Here is a 25,768-nt window from a genome sequence, read left to right as displayed (position 1 = left end):
AATGATAGATAGCCTCCAAGAGTCAGGAAAAGTATGTTCTGTCCATATTCTGTTAAACAGATTTAGAAGATTACAAAGGGAATTGTTTGACAGATTTTTAATCATGCTGTAGTGGATTTTATCCGGGCCTACAGCACTATTTCCCGAGCGAGAGATCGCTGTATGTAGTTCTATGTTAGTGAATGGCACATTATATTCCTCATTAGATGAAGAATGGAAATTTAAATATTGTTTTTCGCTTTGGGCTTTATAAGCCTGAAAATTTCTTGGATACATAATATTACTGGATGAAGACGAAAATGTTTCTCCCAATAAATCGACAATATCCTGTATATCGCTGACTATTGTGCCATTATTTTCTAGCATGGACAGAGAATAAGAAGTATATTTCCCATTGATTTTATGGATTTTATCCCAGACTGCTTTTGAGCTAGTAGATGATGTTATACTAGAAACATACTTCTTCCAAGAATCCCTTTGGCCACTACCCAGTTAACTAATAGCGAACGTTTTCTACCAGTTCTGTATAACGGTCTAAAACTTTGCTTAAAATCTTCTAAATTAACCTGACCATCATCATATATTAAATCCTGATTTAAAGTATATAACATCTGAACTAAATCATCAACAGCCAAATCTCTAGGCACATCCAAAAGTAACATTTGCGGCTTACGCTTATTGATACTAGTAATTTCTAATCCAACTTTCTTAATTGCCTCATGCTGTAGCAATCTTTCCCTATCAAACATCGACGCTGTTGTAACTGCTAAACCACCATTACGAAGTTTTCGTAAATTCCTGAATCTAATTCTATCCTTAATTGGGTTTATATTTCCCAAAAATTTACGTTTAATCTCCTCACTATCACTAATGCCTTCTCCTTTTACTATTACTACATTATCACTTTCCAATTTTTCTATTTTGTCCTGTTTACTCTTCAATTTGTCCGAAAACAACATAGGAGTCGACACTAAGGGTACACTCTGCATACGTATTTTTTCCAGGGTATCTATCTTACCTATTAATCTCTCATTTTCTAAAGTCATTGCTCTTACTATATTAACAGCCTGTCCGAATTTATCAATTAAAGTTCAAGAAGCTTCCCTAGATAATTTACAACTCTTATGTAAAACCACCTTTCTAAATTCTAGAGCTGATTTTTCAATATCCTGTAAATAATTTAAACCACTACACTCTATATCTTGTTGTGACGACCTATCTATCTCTTCACTACAGTTTATAACGCCTATTGGCGAATTATATTGGGACCCAGGAAAGTCCCCCCACCCCCCTGCACGTGTAAACTTATATTTTTTCGACTACTATTCATATTAAAGTAAGGGTAACCCCAAGACCCCCCAAAGCCCAGGTAAGCACCTGACCCCACCGCTACGAAATGAGCCCCACCACACCCAGAAACCTTAGAGAGGGCCAAAGGCAGACCCCATGGCCTCGGTATAGGCCCCCACCCCCTGCCAGAGGGTCCTGATCGGGGCGCCACCCCGCACTCTGACAGGGGGCAAGATTATTCGGCGTCTGAACGGGGCAGCCAGTAAGATCCGGCTAGACCCCCCCGGGCCCCTAACTATACACCGCCCCAGGTGTGCATCCCCAGTTCATATACTGTACCCTCGGGGGCTGTCTTCAACCCTCTCGCCTCAAGGTCGCAATGAGACACACGCTGCAGCACTAAGGCCAGGCCAACACCTGGACTCCCCCGCCACACCATTAGCTTCCCCAGGAAACATACCATTACAGCATGCTCCCTGGGTACTGAGCTCCTCTGCCACGACAAGGCTGGTGCATACGAGTTGGGGCCATTGCCTGGTTTGGGCACAAGCAATGGACCCCCATTTAGAGGAGCGTTTGAATATACAGTGGAACCTCTATATTTGTCACATTTTGATGACTTCCACCCCATATTTGTCAGTATTTGTTGTCATTCTGAACACCGGCAGTGGCGCTACAATCGCACACTTGCGCTGATCAGCTAGCTGTGTTAGCTTAGTGTTGCCAATTTAGCTATTTTTTGTTAGATTTAGTGGATTTATGAACAATCTAGCTATGCAAATTACCTAAATTATAATGGCCTAGCTATTTTTATAATGCTATCTAGCTACAAAAATTCAAACAATTTTAATGGAAACAATATGATTTAAACATTTTTATTAAAATGTCTAGCTATAAATTTGAATTTTGAGTTGGCAACACTATGTCAACTAGCTGTAGTTAATCAGTCTGCTTTGTGCGGTCGTGGTGNTCATTTTAAAATAAAAATTTTTGCATTTAATGGACAATTCAACCACCAGTGAAACAAAATAAGTTTTAGTAATTTAAGTTCTAGTTTATTGAAAATGCTAATTACGACTTAACTGTTAAGTATAAGTATTTAAGAATATATAGTATATCATACATTTGTAGTAAATTTTTATTCTGATTTTTACTATTAAAGAACTAATTTTATTTAGAAGAAAATAAAAACCAGAGAAACACAGATTATACAGTTGAGTTGACCTTTTGTAGGCTCTTCCCTACTTAAACATGAAGTGTTGCTGAAATATCCTTCTGGAATCGATTATAATTTAAAAATTTGTATAACAGTAAAAATTTTAATAAATACTTCTTAAAATTTTCAAAAATAGAAGAAAGATTAAAAACATTTATTCACATTTCTTATCACACCTCAGGAACACAACAAAATCTCATGGTAGAGGTGATCTTTATCTTAACGCTCTCATATACCTGAATGTACAAAATTTGTTTAAAAAATTCTTTCCACTAGTAGTAAAATTGTAAAAAAGGCTTTTAATAAAAAGCCAGGATGATAAGTGTATTTAAATGTACTTTTTATCTTGGATTTTTATCACCTTAAACTATATTTGAACTTTTTCTGATATTGATCATAAATAATAGATACTTTACACATTATTCCAAAATGTAAGTCCTTTTTTAATGGAAAGAAATGAGTTAATTTATTAAAATGAACATGTATGCTAATGTATATCTGATAATAAATTCCAAAATAAGAAAATTTTAAAGTATTCTTATTTTAATTTGATAAAAATAATTAATTTTAACTGTTTTATAGTTTTTTAGATATTTGCTTGATTTCAAATATTTGCAATATTGATTTTCTTAAAAATTTAAATATACTATTTGTCATTGAAATATGATAGTTTAATATTAATCTTTTACAGATTATTTCAAATGGTTTAAAAGAAAAAGATTTAGAAAACAAAATGTCGTTAGAAGGTGGCGAAGAAAAGCATGAGAAGGAGAATATATCGGAAAAGTCGAATTTGAAATTGCAGAAAAAGTTAGGAAAAATGAATATTTCTTTGTCCGACAACATAGAAGGGTGTGAATGTTCTGACAAAAATTTGTCACCTACATTGTCTACTTCTTCGTCAAGTCCCATAGAAGGTCAGTTTGAATCCATTTTAATAATCCAATATTTATACAATAAGGCCTAAATATTACAAAAATTAAACTTATCTCTTTACTATAATTTTACTTTAAAAATTCAAATGCCAAACAACAGTTTTAAAAAAACAATTTCAATTGTAAACTTTCTTAAATAAAAATTAATATCAAGATATAAATTTTTCCTCCCCTCTTAAAATTAAAGATATATATATAGTATTTATTCACATATGACACTTTCCTTCTCAATTTATTATTAATGTACAATTTAATGTTTACTATATCCTATATAATTACAAATATATAGTAAGATAAGATTGTTTGGATAAGGGCTAGTATTTCTGTTACCGATATTATGATCCACTATCATTATAAACGTTTGAATATACATTCATTCATTCAATATCTTTATTACGTACCAAAATTTGTACATATCCGGTTCTGCATGGCACTACCGGGAATAAAATACATGAAGTTTGAATGATTAGATGACAGTATGTTATTATAGTGAATACAGAGTAATGTAAGATTGAGTAAGATAAAAGTACAATAGTTACATTAGGATGTTATTATGCATACGTATGATTAAGATTGAGATAATGTACAACAGTTAATACAATAAATACAATTAATTGCGTGAGTGTTGTTGTTTTTTACAAGAGTAGAACGAGACAAAACGTTACAAGGACTAATATGCTGACATATGTACAATATATACAATAAGACAAGGCGGAGGCGCTGGAATAGGACAGAGCCCCTTAAGAACTATTCACTGGTGGTGGTGGGAGCTATGAGCTCATAGGCTTGCACGAGGTTGAGGAGGGCTGCATACAGTTCCTTGTGCTTCAAGAGTTCTGTCTGTTGACATGGCCAGGAGATATCAAGGCTACGTGCCGTAAGTTCGATAGCAAGTCTTTCCTTAGCTAGACAGATGGGAAGACGATGACAGGTCAGGTCAACCATCCATGAGCACAACTCCCAAAAATGTTGAAAAAATAAGCAACTTGTGAATGAGGATTATTGGAGAACCACTGCTGCCATCGTCAGTGTGTCATATGAGACAGTCTAGGCAATCCTGACAACAGTTAAACATGCACTGCATCTCTGCAAAGTTTGTGCCCAGGTTTCTGACACCAGAACAGAAGGCAGACCATGTTGAAGTGTGTGAGGATCTTCATCAGCATGTCGTGGAGACCCAAACCTTTTGTTGATGATCATCACTGGGGATGAGAGATGGGTTATGGTTACAACTCAGAGATTAAACAACAGTCTTTGCAGTGAAAGATACCATCATCTTCACAATCAAAGAAGGCAAGCCAGGTCAGGAGCATGACCAAGAGCATGATAATTATTTTTTAGACATTCGTGAGTTTGTGCATCATGAATTCATCCCAGAGGGCAGGACTATCAAGGCCAAGTTCTACTGCAATGTTCTGAGGTGACTGAAGGAGAACATTCAGCAAAAGAGACCTCAACTCTGAAGCCAATGCAACTAGTCTTCCATCACAACAATGCACCTGCTTAGCCTAGTGATGGCACTAGGCCTAGAGCACACAACAGTCAGCTCTCCTAACACCCCTTGTCTGTGCCTGTTCACCTTTGCAAAAAGACACAAACCAGGTCAACACTTGCGTCCTGTGATTGATAAAGCCAGATCCCCAACGTTTTTTCTGGAAGATCAGATCCATCATGTGTTAAAACGCCTCCTTCAATTATATACATATAAGATCTCTGATTCAGGTGCACTTCTATCCAAACTTACAGCTATTAATTTAAGTGGGAATGAATATCTCATGGTGTTCGATTTTGTATCCATGTTTTCATCTATTCGTTTAGAACCATGTTTTTGCACTTCAAGGGATTTCTTTCTAAGCACTACCCCTGATGCTCAATCTTTCCACTCTCAGATATTAGACCTGGCATACCTGTTGTGCTATTCCTCATGTTTTTACTTTGATGAGTGCACCTACATACAAAAAAAGAGGTGTACCTATGGTAGCCCCATTTCTGGCGATCTTTGTGAACTGGTTGTATGACAGTTGGAAGAATGGTCCTTAGTAAACTTCAAACATAATATCCTCATTTATACCGATACATTGATGACATTTTGATTATATGGAGAAATATTTGGATGTTGGGGATGTTTTAAAAGTGTTCAATAATAACAACTATGGATTAACACTAAAATTTGATCAAGAAACTACATGGATGTTAATTTCTTAGTTGTCAAGATTCATGTAGCAGATAAGAAGTTCAAAATACCACAGTGTACCGCAAAACCTTTTTTAAATCCCCCTATTCATACTGGCCAACTCTGCTGACACTTGGTCATATAAGATGTCCGTGTTCCACGCACTTGTGGCTAGAGCCCACTCACATTGTATGCAGCTCTCAGATACTAACAACAAGCTAGAACAACTGAAACATATTGCATCCAAGCATGGGTATAGCCACTCATTTATCAATAATATAACATCCACATATCAGACCAGGTCAATTAACACCAATACTAACATTAAGAACACAGAAGAGAAATGGGTAGTCCTAAGTTACGAACCATTTCTCCATCACATATACAGGAGGATTGCTAAGGATTTAAGCATACTCATAGCATACAAAAGGAAACACACCATGTTCTGTCTTTTGTCTGATGCTAAGGATCACACTGAGGATGCAAGAGCATATGGAGTTTACTGCATCCCACTACAGGATGATAGGTTCAACAGGACACTAACGTATATTGGTTCCATGTACAGATCATTACAAGCCAGGTTACGAGATTACAAATATGACGTGGCAAAAGGAAACATCAATACAGATCTGGCCCGATTTGCCACCGAACCGGGAATTTCTATCTTACAGAATGAAGCTATCCTAGCATGTCCTAGTGTTGAATACACAGAGTATTCGACAGACAACATACAAGAGAATTAGAGGCCACAGAAATCTACAGGGCTGACATAAGAGGAGCATGCATCAACATGGATTACATTCCTGTACCAAATGCGTGGAAGTATTATTTAGATTCTTAAAGGAATATACGTTGCTTAATATACATTTCAGCCGTTGTTCAAACTGATTAAAAAATTTTTTTTTAATTATGTGTAGAATGCAGCTACATTCTATAAATAGAACAGTTANCGTGGATGTTGGGAATAAAGTTGTAGGTATGACTGCTATGATTTTCATGCCAAGAGTCCTGCCAGTGGTGGAGTGTGTCATTGTAAAGAAGTCTTTTAACTTTATTCAAGCTGATTTTATTGTAGATGGAGTCTAGCGTGTCATTGTTGGCAGCTGTCTTTGCTAGCTGGTCAGCTCTCTCGTTACCAGTGGTACCATCGTGACTGCGGACCCAGGTAATGCTGTAGCTATTGGAGGAGTTGAGTGTAAGTTTTTTGATAGCAGTTGAGATGGGGTGGAGCTGTCTGCTATTGATAAGGTTGATGGCAGACTGGCAGTCAGTGAAGATTGCAATCTGCGTATGAGTTAGGTGCTGTTCAGACCAGCCAACAGCCGTGTTAATGGCCACAAGCTCGGCCTGAAAAACACTGCAGAAGTTGCTTAGTCTGTAACCCTGCTGATGTATCTCACGGTTGTTTTGCATCACAACGAAGGCGCACCCGATGTTTCCATCCAGGCCAGAGCCATCCGTATTGATTTCCACATCAGTGATATTGGGCGAACTGGTGTTAATATGGTTGTTGATGTAAGGAGGAGTGAGGTCAGTGACGGGATTCATTTTCTCGAAGTTGGCAGCGGGAATGTTGCAGGTGACTGTACAGATGTCTTGGCCAGTCTTTAGCTTCCAGAGCTCATACCTGGCATGAATAACGTCAGTGATGGGTGGCTTGCGGGTTATGGTATGAAGACTACTGTTTGGGGTTGTTCTATAGGCCCCGGACATGAGGATTAAGGCCTTGTGCTGGGATGAAATTAGTTTTCTGCAGGGGTGAACCTTCCTGGCAGCCCCAACTGCCGCATCCATACGTGATGATTGGTGTGAAGATGTGGTCGTAAATGATACCGACTGCCTCGGAATTAAGACCCCACTTCTTGCGGGCAACCTGGGAGAAGACCTGAAAGATGAGGTTGGTTCTGTTGGTAATATATTTTATATGATTGTCCCAACTAAGGCGGTGGTCCAACCAGATGCCAAGGTATTTGATCGCCCTTTCAACTTTCATGGAGTGATTATCCATGCGAATTGTTGGTGTGCGACGGTACAGATTCGGTTGTCTGGGTCGATTAAAAACAATGCAAGTGGTTTTGCCAGGGTTAAAATTGAGTTTGTGCCTGATGCCCCAGTGATGAACACGGCTAAGCGTATCATTGCCTCTTCTCTCAAGTGTAGCACGGGAATTACCGCCAATCAGTATCAAGACATCATCTGCATATGCTACGATGCCGTCGTGTCCAAAGTCTTCTTGAAGAAAAGAGTTGAAGGCAAGATTCCATAGGAGTGGTCCGCAGACCGACCCCTGGGGGCAGCCTCGGGCAATATTTCTTTCCACATGATGTGAGCCGTATTGTAGTAGTGCCTTCCGGTCGTTGAGGTAGTCCTTGAAAAGTTGATATAGATTGGCTGGGCAATCAATATGTTTTAGGCGATACAGGATAAGTGGCCACCAGGCGGAGTCAAAAGCCTTGGAGATATCAAGGCTGGTGGCAAGCACGTACTTGTGCGTACTGAGGAGGCTATTGATTTTATTGACGGCATAATGAATGGCGTCAGAGGAGGAGCGCTGTTGGCGGAAGCCAAATTGGGTTTCGCTAAGGATGTTCCCAGTTTCAGTATGCCAGGTCAGACGATCAGTTAACAGGCGCTCCAAAACTTTACCGAAAACAGGCAACAGCGAGATTGGCCTGACGTCGTCAGGCTTTCCAGGTTTTGGAATTGGTATAATTTTTGCGATCTTCCATTTATTTGGGAAAATCCCATTATGTAAGCAACTATTATACATGTTTGTAATAATGACTAGGTATAAGCTTCCAGATAGCTTTGGCTATCCTGCTGTTAATGTTATCGACACCAGGAGCTTTGTTATCCTTTAGGTTTGTAAAGGCATTGTTGATCTCATCATGACAGAAGTCCGGGGAATTGTTGGTATGAATGGGGATGTTGATGTCTTCCCGTATAGTTTGATGCCAAGTAGTGTCATCATCCGTGCTGTCCTCAATGCAAAAGGAGCTCATTTGCTTATCAATGATATTGAAAAAGCTGTTGCCAATGGACGATGTGTCTTTATTAATGAGGATTTGTGTCTTCCTGAGCTTGTTTGTGCAGAGTTTAGTTATGTAACCCCAGGGGTTAGAGGAAGCCGCAGTACAGAACTGCCTCCAAGAACGAATTTTTGCATCTTTGATTTCTTTTTTGTAAATAACCTGATGGTCGAGATAGAGGTGTTTCAAGTTGGTTCGGTCAGGTTCACGTCTGCACTTTTGGTAGTTGCTCCTAAGTCTGTTGTTATTTTTGCGAAGATCTGTGAGCTTGTTAGTCCACCAGGGAACAGAACGATGTTTCGGGATGGTTCTTGGAATAAACAGCTCACATGCACGTTGGATTGTGTTGATATTATGGTCAAGTGCTTTACTTGCGCTGTCCTTGTCATTTTGATTGCAGTCAGTGAGATTGGAGTGAAGAAAGTTCTGCATCCCAACCCAGTTAGCAAGAGTTAAGTTGTAATTGATCTTGGGTAGGACAGGAGAGCCAGCAGTGCAGTTATTGTTGCAGAGAGTAAAAGAGATGTATGCGTGATCGCTGAGACTGCAGTTGCCAAGCACCATCCAGTTGTTAAAATCGGTGAAGCAGTCTAGACTACAGGCAGTCACATCAATCCAGGATTCTCCATGTGTTGATGTGTATGTAGGAGGTGAGAGAGGGTTGTTGAGTAGCCGGAATTGGTTGTGAGCAAAGAGTTCTTCGAAGACATGACCGCGATGGTCATGTTTATCACCGCCCCAGGTGGAAGAGTGCGCATTGATGTCACCAAGTAGTATAATTTTGTCGTTTCTAAAGTTGTCTATGACACTTTGAATGTTGTTTGTGGTCAGTTCCAAACTAGCATCATGGGGACAGTAGACGTTGACAAATATGTAGCGGTTGTTGTTATGAATGAGCTCAGTACAAACAATATTTTCATTAGATAAGTTCCTATGGTGGAGGACAGAGAGGTTGGGATTAGTCATGATGGTGATAGCCCAGGGGTAATCATCAGTCCCTCTGAGCACGGCGCAATGAGTTGGTAGACAAGCAGTTTTATTTCTCAGACAGTATGGTTCCTGTATGAAGATCAAGTCATACTTATAACATTTGGTGGCAAGAAGGGAGGTGGCGGAAATGTCTCTTCCCAAATTAATCTGCAGACAACGAATGTAATTGTTTTCTTTAGGACCCATAATCAGTGCGGTCGATGATGTTATTTTTGACACGCTGGAGAACAGGACAGGAACCATCCCGTGCGTTATGTGATGTTTTGTTAGCTTTCTCGTGATGACAATTTATGCATTTTGGGGTATTATTTCGGTTTGGACACACTCTGTATGTGTGTTCTTCGGCACAGTGGCTACAGATGGGTGTTTCGTGTGCACAGCTCTTTGTTGAGTGCCCGTATCTGCAGCATTTATAACATTGGAGAATAGGAACAAAGTCGGCCACTCTGCAGCGTGACCATTCTATGTTTAGTTTTTCTGCGACAAGAAGTTGCTGTCTCAGTTTTGGAGTCACCTCCGCAACCCAGTTACAGTATTGACCCTCACGATTTCCAACGTTGAACTTAATCTTGAAGTGTTCGCTAAGTTCTTCAGCGCCGTAGTTGTCATTTATTACACTGTTCTGCTCATAAATCATGTTGGTTAGATCATTGCGGTCTATGTGTCTATTCACGGAGTAGATGATGATGTGTGGGTTCCTCTTTCTGGGCCTTCTTGTGTGTAATTCTGGAATATTTTCTTCTATTGTTTTCTCAAGTTTTTCGATATCTTGTTTGTTGTCCAAGTCTATGGCTATCCCTCCGGAGCCTATACGCCTCATGCGCTGAACCCCAATTCCCAGTTTGGATGGTTGTATTTTTTGCTGGATGAGTTTTCTGGTGTTGTCGCTGCTCTTATCTTCGTTCTTTTGATATATCAGAAGGACGTCTTTGCTTTGTTTAGTTGTTTTATTTCTTTGGGAGGGATTAATGGTAAGGCCGGATTTTAGGATGGTGCTGTATGAATGGGTGGGAGCAGCTTCACGTTGCTCTTTTGCCTGTTTGAGATCTGCTAGAATCTCCTTGGTTTTTTCTGCTTCAGAGGATACGATTTGGAGTATGTCTTCCCTAGTGGGCAAGAGAGCCAGTTTTTCTTCCATTGCCTCCGAAAATGTGTGTTCGCGTAAAGTGGCTTCAGCCATGGTGATGACTTTAGCAATTTGTTCGGTGAAATACTTAATGTGTTCTCTGCCGTTCTGGCGACCCTTAAGGTTACTGACACAGTAGTCTTTGACTTCATCAAGAATTGAATAGGAATTGTCCAAAAAATCAGAGATGGCCTTTTGAGCCATGCTGGAGAGAGCGGATGTGTAAGAGTGTAGCGAAGAGTTGTACAGGTGACCCGATTACCAAGAGGGATCTCTGCACTATTGAGCAAGCAGACGGTGCACTAGTACATAGAACAGTCCACCAGAAAGTACACAGAACAGTGCCGAATGACTGCACCCACCACGTGGTAGGGAACAAAGCCCTTTGTCCAGCGGAAAGGGGATGAAAAATGGATCGCGTTTCAGGGTTCACCAAATTAAAAGATACTAGTACCTACGGAGAGCGCTTGTCTTCCTGTCTCCAACGATGTGTTATACTCCGCAGTAATCCACTTGGTATTAAAAAAAAAATGACGATCAAACCCGGAGCACATGTAAGACACAACATAGCACTTCCGACCCCTAGCGGTCTATCCCGTTTGAATATACAGTGGAACTTCTATATTTGTCACATTTTGATGACTTCCACCCATATTTGTCAGTATTTGTTGTCATTCTCAACACTGGCAGTGGCGCTACAATCGCACACTTGCGCTGATCAGCTAGCTGTGTTAGCTTAGTGTTGCCAATTGAACTAATTTTTTTAGATTTAGTGGATTTATGAACAATCTAGCTATTCAAATTACCTAAATTATAATGGCCTAGCTATTTTTATAATACTATCTAGCTACAAAAATTCAAACAATTTTAATGGAAACAATATGATTTGAACATTTTTATTAAAATGTCTAGCTATAAATTTGAATTTTGAGTTGGCAACACTATGTCAACTAGCTGTAGTTAATCAGTCTGCTTTGTGCGGTCGTGGTGTGTGTTCTTGGTTTCTTGCATTAATTATTTTCAAAAACTCAAGTTCCAATGGCTTCAACAAAGCACACTGCAGAAAAACAGCAAAAAAGGAAAGCTGTTAGATACAACAATAAAGATGATAAAATTATTTCTAAGTCTGAAAATGGACAAAGTAGAGAGGTTGCAACTGAAGTTTTTATCTCTAAAATGTTGAACATTGAGCGCTGCCATCTTGTAAGCCTACAACTTTGAAAATGGTGTTCAGAACATCATTGGAATAATGCTTGACATTCCAAATGCCATTATCAAACTTCTAGGCTTACAAGATGATGGAGCTCAATGTTCAATGTTTTAGAGATGAAAAATTCAGCTGCAACCTCTAGTGTTTCTAACTTAGTCAAAGAATTTAATATGCCAAGATTATAATTGGAATTACCTAATGTTTTAATTGATGGTATGTCTTCTAAACAATAATAACCTCACTGTTCTTCTCCTTCTACCACTATATTGTATTTATTTAGTACAATAAAGATAGTTTTACAAACTACAAAATTTTTATTCTTGTATTTTTTTTTTTAGGATGGGATTGGATTAATTGAATATCAGTTATTTATTATGAGAAAAATTGTTTCTATATTCATTAGATCCTTAGGAACAGATTAATGATGAATATAGAGGTTTTACTGTGTACTGAATTTTCTTAATTTCTAGACACTGTTAATTTTATGAAATGTTTTGTTTGAAATTGAATGTTTCTTATGGTCGAAGAAATTCTCAAATAGCTTATTAAGTTTTGTTAAGTAACAAATTTAGAAAAACAATACAAAATTCGTGAAATAGAGCTACTGAACATTACATATTCCATACTTTTCTGCATAATAAACATAATAAAAGAAATATTATTATATGTTAATATGTTTTTAATTAGGTAATTTATAAAAAATTTAAAATGAATGACTTCATATGTTTTCACTACTCTTTCATTTATTTCTTGCACTAACTAATGTGAAAAATTTTTAAACTTGCAAAACAAAATGTGGTATTATTGTGAATATGAGATGAATGCGTTCACTTGTTGTAGTTGTTATATATAGTTTTTTAACATTAATAGAAAATAAAATAATATACTAATTTTGCATTTATTTAATAGGAGGAATTGTTCTTAATACAATCTAACTTAATTTATATATTTTTTTTTATAGAATCTTCATCAAAATCAATATCTTTACAATTTCCTGTAGATAGTCTTCTATTTCCAAAAGTGACATATTTAGGGTGTGCAGCCATTAATGCGCCTCGTAGTGAAAATGAAATTTTCCGAAACATGGCTATATTGAACGAACAGTCTTCGGAACATGCTATCGAGATTACTCTGTCAATACCAGGTGATGCGGAAGGATCTGTCATGTACGTTTCTCTATATTATTCTTAGAAATAACCAAAGAAATACTCCTTTAATGAATTTGTTTTGTAAATTTCAGATTATATGAATTAAACAGCAGTACGGAGATTGCAACTTTTCCAATTCATAGAATATTATTTTGTGCCAGAGGAAGACCAGAGACTCAAGAAGTACATTGTTTTGCATTTACTTGCAGTCATGGTACTATTGCCGAAACGGCTATCTTTCAGTGTCATGTATTTAAGTGTAACGAACCCGAAACGGTTAGTTTAATAATAAAGATATATTTATTTCTGTTTCTGCACAATATTTTTAAGTTATATTATTTGTGAATTTGTCAATTTTAGGTTTTGAAAGTCCTTCAAGGATTTGCCAAAGCATTCCGAAAGATTCCAAAACTACCTACTTCCAGATGTAACTCAATTAGTTCTGATAAAAACATTCCTATTGGAAACACTGTTAGAAATAATGAACAAGTTTATGTTTTTGAAGCAACATTAGAAATGAAAGAGGAAGATTCAAAAGTAATTGCTGTTTTATTTGATTTGACAGTTTCATATCCTCATATCCTAAAACTCATGTAATATTTAAATTAACATTTCTATCTACAGGGAAATTTTGCCACTTGTCCTCGAGATAAGGAGTATTTTAAATTGCGGTGCAATCTGGAGAAGCTCATTGTCATGACAATCCATCAAATATCTAACAATAAGGAACTCACCATCGAAAGGTAGAAAGAAACCTGCTTATTAATATTTGTTTTTCATTTCAAGTATTTATGGATGATAGTTCTTTTAAATGTAAAATAGATAACTTTTTTATTCTTCAATATTTAAGGCTGCAGTATTATTATTTAAAATATTTTAAGGTGTTTTGGTCTATTAATTTCACCTGGGAGAAATGTCAGCCAAGGAGATATGCATCCACTGGAAATGGTAACCCATATGTTAACTTATTCAGTACTTATGTCTTTTAACACGATGGCGATATGAATTATTACTGGTTATCATCATAATAGAGAGAACTTTATAAATATATCGTGGCATGACCAATTGGCTGAGTTTTTGGTGAATAAAACCACTGAAAACTTGTTGTGTGTTTGAGCCTTGCCAATGAGCTGGCTGTGTAGTTTTTCAGGTTTTTGCAACATGTCTAACATTGCAAATAGGGGCCAGTTATCTGTTGAAAGTTTCCTGGGAGGCACTCCTCTTTATCAATCAATCATATGTTGCCTTCTCTTATTGCATTAATCTCATCCAATCTAAATGTCAGTTGCCTATTCTGGGGACTTGAACTCTAGTTTGGGTTGACTCAAATTTTCTTGAATGGGTTGATTGGATATGCTAGCTGGTTGTTGTTGTGGGTCCGGTCAAGTACATAATAGGTATGAAGATAGTCTGCAAAGTGGAAAGTTTTTATAACATTAGTGATCTCAGAATTAATATATACAGTATTAGAATTTTACAGCAAGTTTTTAACTGTAAAGATGCCATTATGTTTTACATAATGGCATATCTATAACTATAAAGAAAGAAAAGTTCTTTTGAAGTCTCTGGAAATTTATAAGAAGAATTTATGGAAATCATTCATTAATTCCTCAGTTGTCCAGAATGTACGTGGAAATTACTGGTGAATTCTTTTGTCGCCAAAGTGTTAGTTGTTTTGCTATACACACTTTTAATGCTTTATCATAATTTTGTGTTGTTAAACTATCAGAATTCTTTTTAATAGCTATTCTTAATCGCTAGGTTTCTATGAATAAAGTAGCTGGAGTAGATAGATTTTCTTATCAGATATCGGGTCACTGGAATCCAACACCAGCAGTTTTTGAAGTCCTAAATAGAGAAACACCTAGAGGTAAATTTTAATAAATATGCTTTAGTTTTATTGTATATATAAACTGTTAATTTTGATTTTGTAATTGTTTTAATGTTTGTAGATTCGGTGGTTTATGTAACAGTAGCGATCGATGTTGTTTTTGCTGGTGTGCAGGAATCAATTAGATTTGCAATAGAAACAAAAGCAAAAATATTTTCTCAAAATGATAGGTTTTGGTATTTTACAAAGAAACCAGTTCAAGAACAGTTTTATGTTAGACTGCGAGAGGTAAGGTCTAATTTTGGACAGACTGATTTGTTTAGGAATATTAAAATTAAAAATGATAATTACTAATACAGGCTGAAATGGAAAATAGTGGTGGACATTTACTAGATGTAGTCAGTGTAGATAGTGCTAGCCAACTGCAGCGTAAAAGAGCAATTCTCACTTTAAATTTTGGGGAGGGCAGGCGTTCTAGTGTTCAGTCTGAAACGACACCCGGCGATCAAGAGTCTGAATCTGGTAAGATTTTAAAATTTTGAAATATAAATTGTAATATTTATAGCAGCATTTATAGTAAATGTAACATATTTAAACTAACAAAATTTTAAAATGTTGTAGATAATGATGAGCCACTGCTGAGTGGAACAGGAGAAGTCAGTAAAGATTGCACCGAAGTAGAATTAGAAGGTTGGGGTGACGTTCTGTCCAAGTGGCGTCAAAATCTTAAACAGCGCCCAAAACAGTTGGCTCCTCTTGTCCGTCGTGGAATACCCGAGGCCCTGAGAGGCGAAGTTTGGCAACTGCTGGCCGGTTGTCACGACACAAGGCAAATGATTGAAACTTATAGAATTCTAATAACAAAAGTATGTACTTAGTTTTATATTTTTTACATATATTATTTGAATTATAAATATGTAAATATACAAATATTCATTACTGCTTTTAAATTTTATATAAAATAGGTTGTCAAAATCATAAGAGAAACTTTTAAATGTATAGATATTCTTTATTGATGAATTTATATAACTTATTTCAAAAATTTTCTTTTTTAAATGTTCTCTCAAGTTTTCTTTCCTTTTTAATAAGTTTTTTCAAAAGTTTTTAGTTAAAAGTTTGTTAAAACAACTTATTTCAGTATTATTGAAATAGATAAGTGTAATATTTTGCTATTATAAAATACAATTATAATATAGACTTGATATAAAAGACAAATACAAAAATTATATATACACATACTGTCATTTTACTAAAATTTAATTAATAATTGTAGTAAATAAGACATAACAGTTAGTTCATAAAATTATTACAACTTTAATCTAATTTAATTATAAAATGCTGAATAATATAAGCATTTCCTGAGCTTGATATGTAATGTATTTCTAAACATATGTACAAAAGAGTTGCATATGTTATAATGGAAATTCTGTTTTCAGAAGCAAAAAAAGAAACATTTATGAAACAAAAAAAAATGTTAAGATAGAAAAAGTTTTTACAGTGACTGTCATAATGTGTAAAACATTAGAACCATAAATTAAACAACAAGCAGACAAATATTTACAAATGATTTTGCTATTATTGAAAAAAAAAACTGGACAATATCTCAGTTTTGCTTCTTGATTGAAAATACTTTGTATATTTTCAATTACAAAGGTCTGAATTTGGTGTAGAGAAAGCAGTTTAGATGTGAAAAGTGTTACGTACAAAAGAACAAGTTGTCCAAAAGTTGAGGACTGCATATATACAGTATTCAAAAACACTATAATTGTGTTATATATTATTCATAAATAATTTAGATTGATTTGATAACAATCAGCTTTACTGACTTGACGTTTTCCTTATGAAGGGATGATAACTAGTTATAATTAGTTAATAAATCAACATGACACACACAATTATACATAAGTGATTAAATTGAAACCATTTACTGTTCTGAGAATTTAACTGTTTTAGCATTTTTCTTCCTTAATTTGATTGTATTAAAGTTTTTTAAATCAATATAATTTAAAAATTTTACTGATTTTTTTTAGAACATTACACAACTTCCAGTTTGAGTTTTTATTAGTTATTTTTTTATTTCTCTCCTAAGTTGAATTTTATCATCATGATTTTACATTTTACAATGAGTTTGAGAGTTGAATGAAGTTATATATTTTTAAATTCTCTAATAATTGCCTAATATTGTTTTAGTATTAACTTATTTATTAGATGTCAGATAGTATTAACAATATTTTAAATTTTATGAAAATAATCTTAATCTATTATTTTATGAAATTTGAATTTTAGATGAGTAACTTTATGTGCAAGTGTTTTTAATTAAATTTTGTCAAAAAATATTTTAAAAGGACTCGCCTTGCGAAAATGTGATTCAGAGAGACATCAATCGTACATTTCCGGCTCACGATTACTTTAGAGAAAGCGGAGGCATTGGGCAAGATTCGTTATATAAAATATGCAAGGAAGTAGAATGATCATTAGATTTTTTTAAACTGTGTTGAATTTTTTTTTACTAACTTTGTAATATTATTACAGGCCTATTCTGTATATGATCAAGAAATTGGCTATTGCCAAGGTTTATCTTTTCTTGCTGCTGCTCTTCTTCTCCATGTAAGTCACAATGTTCTTATGTTAAAAAATCAAATCAAGTATATATTAATTTTGTTGACACTATAAACAATTTATTTGCAATACATCATTATTATTTCAGTATAAATGATAAAGGATATGAATGAAACTTGAGTATAGTTTTTTCATGATTTTATTGAACTGTACTGTACATTATACTCTGACACTTGTCAGGTCAAACATTGATAGATTGATGCTGGCAATATGGAAAGGACAATTAAACAACTTAAAGAACTTTGAGGAAGAACAAAAAAATCAAAATGAAACATGTGTTGGGTAAATTTGTACAATTATTTAAAAGACTGCTGGATGTTGTAATATGTATGACAATTTTTTTTAGCAGATATTTTGTCTAAAGCAGATAGCATCCCTCCCAAAAGTATTCACTACAATGCAAATTTAACTGTATATAATGTGCACTCCTACTGTTTATCAAATTATTTAATCAATCATCCAAACTTTTGAATAACTAATAAATAAGCTTGTGTATACTGAAACCCAATATTAAGTTAGTAGTTTAGTTAATTGAATAAATAAATTCAAGAATGTTTTTGATACTTCACAAAAATACAACCTATTATGTAAATTGAAGAATATTATCTTAATTGTGTAATGTGTTGTGTTTTTAATTAAAAGTATATTAGTTTCATAATTAAAAAAGTTATTCTAAAATAAACAGTGACAGACAATCAGTTAAAGCAGCAATTCTCAACGTTTTTAAGCTACAAGGACAAGTTTCTGGTTTTCTTCATGTTTGTCACACTTAAATAGGGCCCAGTTTCCCCAGACAGATCACGTGTTGCATACCAAAACCAACATTTGAGATGTACTGTGCAATTTATAACATAATAAACCTAAAAACATGTATTGAATACATATGGAAGCATAATTAATTAAAATGGAAATAACTGAGTCATCCTTCAACAAAGTTTTAATCTTTATTTAAGTCTGCCTGTGGACCACCTTTCCCATCATTGCAAACCACAGGTGAAAATTGAATTAAAGCATTGTACAGATCAAAACACACTTCAGGCACAATTTTCAATTTTTTTTATGAGATACTCTGAATTAACTAACTGGTGATAAATTTGTAATATTTATAATGTTTAATGAATACAAAATGATGATTAACTCAAGTACCAAATTTAGTTTTCTTGAGTTTTGGCTACTGGTAACTGAACTTAGTCAAGTTTCAATGTTTGGAAAGTGTTTAGGGTGTCTCTTTGAAAGTAGGATAATGCTGTCTGCTTGTATGTTTTGTTTCTACTTCATTTTTAATTAATACATTAAACATTTTTTAAAAATTTTTTGTTAATTTTATCTACAAATTTATTCCTCTATTTAATGTTCTTTACCTTCAGACTGCAAATACACTCTTCCGTTATTGTGACAATTAAATGTGATCTAATGGAAAATTGGGGAAACTGGTCAAGCAATGATCTACTGGGACATACAGGACAATAATAGAAAGGGATCCACTGAGATTTATCCACCAGTGGTTGAGTGGATGAAATCACTGAACAAATATTTATTTAAACAAACAATACTAAAACCCAATACATTATAAAACTACAAGCCAACCAATGCTGTATGTCATTGGGCTAGATAACTGCTATAATACAAATAAATTATGAAACAATTTGATACTAGAGGGAGGTGTTAGGCACTATCTCTTAATTTTTAATTAAATAATTTAGACTTATTAAATTTATTATATCTACTGGAAGAAAAGAATCGTCCCGGAGCGGGTCTCGAACTCGCAACTATCACTTACTCTCCCTCTAGTACCAAATTGTTTCATAATTTATTTGTATTATAGCCATTATCTAGCCCAATGACATACAGCATTGGTTGGTTTGTAGCAATATTTATTTGTAAGAAGTCAAAAACTTTAATTTTATTAAATAATCTTTATAGATGCCAGAAGAACAGGCTTTTAATGTTTTAGTTAGGATAATGTTTGACTATCATTTAAGAGACATGTTCAGAAATGGATTTGAAGAGTTACATTTAAAATTATTTATCTTGGATAGATTAATGGAGGTTAGTCTCAAGTAATTCCTAAATATATAGAGTATTCTGATAATGCTTTAAAATAATACTAAGTTCTGATGATTTTTAATAGGAACTTCTTCCCGAAGTTTATGCTCACTTCATCGATTTGGGCATAGAAGCTCACATGTATGCATCACAGTGGTTCTTGACTCTGTTCACGGCAAAATTTCCACTCTACGTAGTATTTTACATAGTGGATATATTTTTGTTGGATGTAAGTATTTGCAATTTTCTCACAATAAATATTTTTTTTAGTTTATTAACAAGCAAATTATATTTTAGGGTGCAGATACTCTGTTTCAAGTTGCCGTCGCTCTGTTAATGGTAAGAAAATTATCTGTATTAACTGGTTATGCATGTTTTAATAGTAAATATATGTCCATATGAAATTAATTTGTCTGTAATCATTATCAGTATTATCTGTAAAACAATTGAATGCAAAGTTTAATCTGACTGGATCTTTTCATGAAATGTTTCTCTTAATTTACAGATGTCAAAAAAGGATCTGCTGGCTTTAGACTTTGAAGGAATTCTGAAACACTTCAGAGTGTCCTTGCCGAAAAAGTACAGGACCGAAGAGAGTGCCAGGTTCCTCCTGCAGACGGCTGTTGGCATCAAGGTGAGATTTAGGCATACCAAATCCTTTTTTGTAGTCGGTCGGCCAGACAAACTAAAAGAAAATTGTTCATGCAGCTAAAAAAATTGAAAAAGTACAAAAAGGATTATGTTGTCTTCAAAGAACAACAGAAGCAGCAAGAGGATCCTGTGGATGGATTAAAGGTAATTTTTTAAGTATTCAGATGAATTTCTTCTGAGACTCGAGTGGTAACTTTCTGACTCCTCATTAACTCTTTGCTAAAGAAGCCTTACATTTTAGGAGTGAGTAAATTTATAAACTGTTATAAAATCCAAAATTGTCATTATATATCTTGATTTTAGTCAAAAGATAGGACCGGCATTTCCATATCGGTCAAACTATTGTAAGTAGCAAGAATTTGAATGCTTTGTTTTTGGGGAAAAACATGTGTTCTGTCAATTTTTTTTCTAGTGTTTCTCAAATATCTGCAATATAATTATTAGTTGGCAGCAATTTAAAAAAGGTTGATACTCTTGTTTTACACATATATTGGTATTAATTTTACCCACTCTTAGTGTAATTGTTACATCCATACATAACTTAAGAGGGGAGTTTCAACCTCCACTGTCCCAGAATAAAAAAAACAAGAATGAAGAACAAAACCACTTCATTTGTAGAAAGTAGTTTAAGTCTTGACAATTATCTTGTTGATTCAGGCAGACATCATACCGTGACACCAGCTTTTGTATTCCAACATTGAAGAAGCTTGCCGCCTGGCCATTCAGCTGGTAACCATTTTTTCATTTGAGTGGAGAGACGAAAATCACTCAGTGCTAAATCTGGCTGTACGGTGGATGAGGAAACTGACTCAGGAACTCCTCCAGAGGTTCAAATGGGAGCATTTTTGCAGTGTGAGGACAAGTGTTATCGTGAAAAAAACAACATTCCTCTTCTTTTGTTCTGGATTGAAGAAGTAAGGCATTGAAGAGTTTTGCAGTATGTGGTTGCATTAATAGTCATCCCAGGTGCCATAAATTAGATCATCAAAATGCCTCTTCTGTCCCAGAAAACAGTTGACATCCTTTTGTTGGTGGAAAATGATCATTCAAATTTTTTCTGTTTGTTTGGAGACAAAATGTGCATCCATTGTTTTGACTACAACTTTGTCTTGACATTTTCGAACAACACCCACGTCTCATTTCCTGTCACAATCTTGTCCAATTATATCTCCCCATACTGGTGGTAACGCTGCAGAAATGTTAAAACAGTGCCCATCCTTAGTTTGTGTGATGGTCTGTGAGCATCTTGGAACGCATCATGCACATAATTTGCTGAACCCAAGCTTATCCATTACAATGGTATACAGCGTGGACCTTGAAATTTGAGGAAACTCCTCACTGAGTTCAGAAATTGTGAACTGACACCTTTCTTGCACCAATTGATCCACTTTATCCACCAAATTGTCAGTCATCACACACTTCCTTCCTTGACCACCCTCATCATGAACATTGTCATATCCTTGTTTGAATTTTCTGCACCACTCATGCACACATCTGTAGGTCATGAAGTTCTCACCATACGCATTACACATCCTTCGATGAATTTTGCTTCCCTTCGGCCCGTAGAAATCGAATTACTGTTCATACTTCATAGTTGGTCCCAACTATGAAGTATGAGCATTAATTGGCAGTGCCATATTTACTGTGTAGTAGCAAATGTCTAAAATGGATTGGTAAAGGAATACACTACTCACTAGGGGCACACCCTGTCTCACATGCTTCCATTTTTGTCATGTGTTAGTGGAGGTTGAAAAAAAACTCTCATAGATTTATCATTTGGCTCTAATTTTAGCTCCTGACCATAAGAATGAGGAATAAATGCTGGAACATTACAGAATATATGTTGAACTTCCAAGTTATTTTGTTAGCATAGTACATTTAGATTACGAACAGTTTAATTTCACTCGACACATTGGGAATCTGCATAAATTTCCTAGATTTGTCATTGTAATCAAAGATTAAATTAAGCTAATAGAATTGATTCATATTAAGTTATTTACCCAATTGCCAATCTGTTTGACTTAATAGATTGTATAAGATGACAAACACAAATCAGTCATCTTATACAAAATTCGACATTTCTTGTATATTATAACTTGCTACTATATTATAGGTAGTCCCTTACATTTGGAAGTAATGTATTCCTAAAATTGCATGCAAAGGTTGAGCAATAGAGTTGCATGTTTCATTTCTAGAGCTAAAAAAACCCAAAATATATTCTTAGGACAGGAAATATTTTACAGTGCATACATTACAACAGATAAACAAAACACAAAAACATTTAAACCATTAATTTGTATTAATTTTCACGTGATTTTGATTTAGTAAAATTGGCAGAAAGTATCTCTGCACGATTCAAAATTTTACACATTTTCGGCAAAAAAACAAAGTGCAAATTTAGCATATGAAAGCAATAAAAAGATTTGTTTTGACTATTTGAAAGGAACAAAGTGATAATTTTATTTAAATAGTGGGAAAAGAGGCGGTCGATTAGATTTGCAGAGTTCTCGGATCAATTTACCGAGTCAAAAATAATGTGTTTTAAATCATTCTTGTGATTATAATTTAACATCTAAATTGTATCGTATTTCTCGTATCTAAGACGAAAGATTTTAGACTCGTATTGCTCAAAACATTGCATTTTATATGGTATTAATCATATTGGCATGCATGTCATTCTCACTTCTAACCCCACATTATAATGATTATCATATATTATCACATGCAGGCACATCGGTGTGCAACCGAACACAAAATATCTTAAGTTATTTTTACCTTGCAAGCAATTGTATTTTATTTTTTGTAAAAAATTTTTCCCCCCATGGATACCAAGGCCTTTTTCTAGAGCATGCAACGGAGCAACCGGGCGGTGAGGGATAGAGCCAGGCGCACCCTGGAAAAATCTCCGAGAAGTTGCCCGTCCAGATTATATTCCAAGCCCCAGAGTGATAGTTCGATACTTTAACCCCTTTGGACATTTGCCCATCAAACAATTTGCAGTTGCTTTTCACCAATAACAAATATTTTTTTGTATTAAAGTAAAAAATACAAATCTTTCTCGTAATTTTTTATAGCCATCCTCCTTTGTGGTTAGAGGATGCAATATCCATTTGAATTTTAGTATTGTTTACCGAAATCACCCAAAGTTACAACTCTAGTAGTGCTTGCATGACTTATGGTAAGTTATAGAAGTGTTCTTTTTTCTATGCAGCGAGAAAATAAGAGACTGCTTGAGAGTAACATGCACCTGGAACAAGAAAACGACGACTTGGCACAGGAGTTGATAACCACGAGAATGCAGCTGAAGAAAGAATTAGAGGGCGTGAGTATGCATGTCGGCAGCATTAATGTTCGCCCATAATCGAGTGGTTGCATTTGGGTTAAAATTATTTCGTATTTTAAGGCCGAAGAAAAAATAGAAGCTCTGACAAAGGAGCTACACACGAGTAAGTGCTGTCTTTCGGAACTGGAGGACGAAAAGAAGAGATTGGACGTCGAAGTGACTCAGGTAACGGACGATTTAAAAAGTTTTAAGACCCAGAATTAATGCAAGAGTCCGTTTTTGTAAATCATTTTGTCACCTCCAGCTGAAGGGAATGTGCAGGCGAGAACTACAGAGAGCCGAGACAGAAATATCTAGGAATAATCTGATAATATCCGAATATAAACAGGTACGTTGAAATATATAGAATGTGGCATGTGCAGTCTGTGGCTAAACTTGTCGTTATTTTATTAAGATATGCGGTCAGTTGAATTCGAGATTTGAGAAGGAACAGCAACTGTCTAAAGAAATGATCGAAAAGTTAAGGGTAAGTAAATTAAAATTTTTAACTTTTCAAATTTTATTCTTTGCAGCTATTGACAAATCGTTCTTTTATTTTACCAGGCACAGATGAAAACTTGCGAAAACTGTCGAACTGCGCTCGATGCGCCACAGTCGTTGCCTATGCAGCTTCCGGTGGACGAGACAGGCATCCCCAAGCAGGGTCCGAAATGCGACGATTCCCAGGACCAAATAAGGGAACTCGAACTCGAACTGGCCCAGACCAAGCTGGCCTTGGTCGAGGCCGAATGTAAAAATCAGGTAAAGATAGCCCCCCTGTTTTTTCTTTTTACGGCGAGTGATTGGGTTGCATTTCTCACTTTGCTCTCGACAAAATTCAGGACGTCAATCACCAGTTGAACGTGGCCCTGGCGGAACTGCAGTCCGTAAAAAACACGTGGTTCCACAAGACCCTGTCGTCCATTCGAGACGCCACGAAAAAAGAATATCCGGTGAAGGAGGCGAAGGAAAAAGACGCCACCTGAATGCCGGAGAACGAACTTGTAAATTTGGCAAAGCACAACAAGGTTCCTTTGTACATTCCTTAGAGACTTATTAACGTGCAATATACCTTGTCTAATTTGTTACATTTTGTATTTTGTGTAATGTTGATATATAACTTCCCACGTCTGCCTTCCGATATTTTTCTTCGATATCAGTTTACACTCTATGTAAAGAAGTCGTACATAATTTTTTTCCCCTTAAAAGTTTATATGCAACATTAAAAATATATATAATATATATAGCAGAGAGCATTTAACGATTCGATCACAAAATGTATTTTCATTGGTACTTGCCTTTCAAGCATCATTATCAAATCCGATATCACAGTATTTTACGTAGTTTAAGAAAAATATATCCATAATTACAACATACACGATATATAAAAATAAATGTAGCACGGATACTTGAAACATTTCCGGAGAGTATGAATAGCGTTAATAAGCATCAATCATTATTATAAGGTGCCTTTTTAATGTGTGGAAAATGGCAGTCTGTTTTGTTGATTCTTCTCCGGATCAAAAATGTTTCAAATTTCTTGCCGTTCTCCATATTCGTGCATAGTCGATATTTTAAAAAGCATAGTAAAAATTTTTAAGGAAGTCCATTTATGATATAAAAAAAATCCATTTCTTCTTTTGCTCGTCGAAAGACTGTAAGAGCGCACTATGGAATCTGCTGTTTTCCCTCCGTAAATAATACTTTGACTAATTCCTTCAAATTTCTTTTGACAATCAATGTCAATTTCCTTTGGGTTATCCCGATTTTATTATTCTAGTCTAACAATGCGCAATGCAAGGTCGCAGAAAATGGTTTGTCTAGCATAGTCTGTTCCGGTCGACCACAGTAGGATAGCCCGCTTAGATCGAAAGAGGTGTAATAGGCAAAAAAATATGCAATAATTTATTAAAGTTAGTGTCGCACTCTGTCGTTATTTTTACCGTTCTACGGCACCGCCGGCAGTTGCCGGGAAGCAGTTTACGGTTATTGTATAAATTATCGTTTCGTGTTTTGTTAACTGTTCGTCGGGCGTTCCGACCCATTATTGTTATCCGTACTCAAAAAAAAGAGAAAAAAAATGGGAGCAACTAATGTTATGTATGTATCGTAATTCTAATAAAATTTTAGTTTTCTTGTGGATCCGTCCGGTCTGTTCTTTTCTAGTGTGGTTTTGCGGAAT

At 35.4% G+C, this 25,768-nt stretch overlaps 1 protein-coding gene across 1 annotated transcript; it reads left to right on the top strand.

The window, feature by feature from the left end:
- Positions 1 to 3,201: 3,201 nt before the first annotated feature.
- LOC111618535 (rab GTPase-activating protein 1-like) lies at positions 3,202 to 25,728 on the top strand. Its single transcript, XM_023360085.1, has 23 exons — positions 3,202 to 3,423; positions 12,931 to 13,135; positions 13,210 to 13,393; positions 13,478 to 13,654; positions 13,742 to 13,860; positions 13,999 to 14,065; positions 14,879 to 14,987; positions 15,070 to 15,236; positions 15,308 to 15,470; positions 15,570 to 15,814; positions 17,294 to 17,407; positions 17,481 to 17,555; positions 19,491 to 19,616; positions 19,699 to 19,842; positions 19,911 to 19,952; positions 20,119 to 20,247; positions 20,322 to 20,408; positions 23,476 to 23,586; positions 23,668 to 23,772; positions 23,852 to 23,935; positions 24,002 to 24,073; positions 24,151 to 24,348; positions 24,429 to 25,728. The coding sequence occupies exons 1-23, from the start codon at positions 3,240 to 3,242 to the stop codon at positions 24,570 to 24,572; spliced, it is 3,051 nt and encodes a 1,016-aa protein (XP_023215853.1). The 5' UTR covers positions 3,202 to 3,239; the 3' UTR covers positions 24,573 to 25,728.
- Positions 25,729 to 25,768: the final 40 nt, after the last annotated feature.

This window comes from Centruroides sculpturatus, unplaced genomic scaffold (assembly GCF_000671375.1).
Source record: "Centruroides sculpturatus isolate CEXI.00-Female unplaced genomic scaffold, Cexi_2.0 scaffold156, whole genome shotgun sequence".
In the NCBI taxonomy this organism is placed as follows: Eukaryota; Metazoa; Arthropoda; class Arachnida; order Scorpiones; family Buthidae; genus Centruroides; species Centruroides sculpturatus.
Note: the sequence above shows the minus strand (reverse complement) of the source record. Positions and strands in the feature narration are given on the sequence as shown.

Excerpts from the sequence above, each read along its gene's own strand:
- LOC111618535 (XM_023360085.1), top strand. The coding sequence starts at position 3,240 with ATGTCGTTAGAAGGTGGCGAAGAAAAGCATGAGAAGGAGAATATATCG. Across the intron at positions 15,471-15,569 it reads CGATCAAGAGTCTGAATCTG|ATAATGATGAGCCACTGCTG; the intron begins GTAAGATTTTAA and ends AAAATGTTGTAG. Across the intron at positions 23,773-23,851 it reads TGGACGTCGAAGTGACTCAG|CTGAAGGGAATGTGCAGGCG; the intron begins GTAACGGACGAT and ends TGTCACCTCCAG.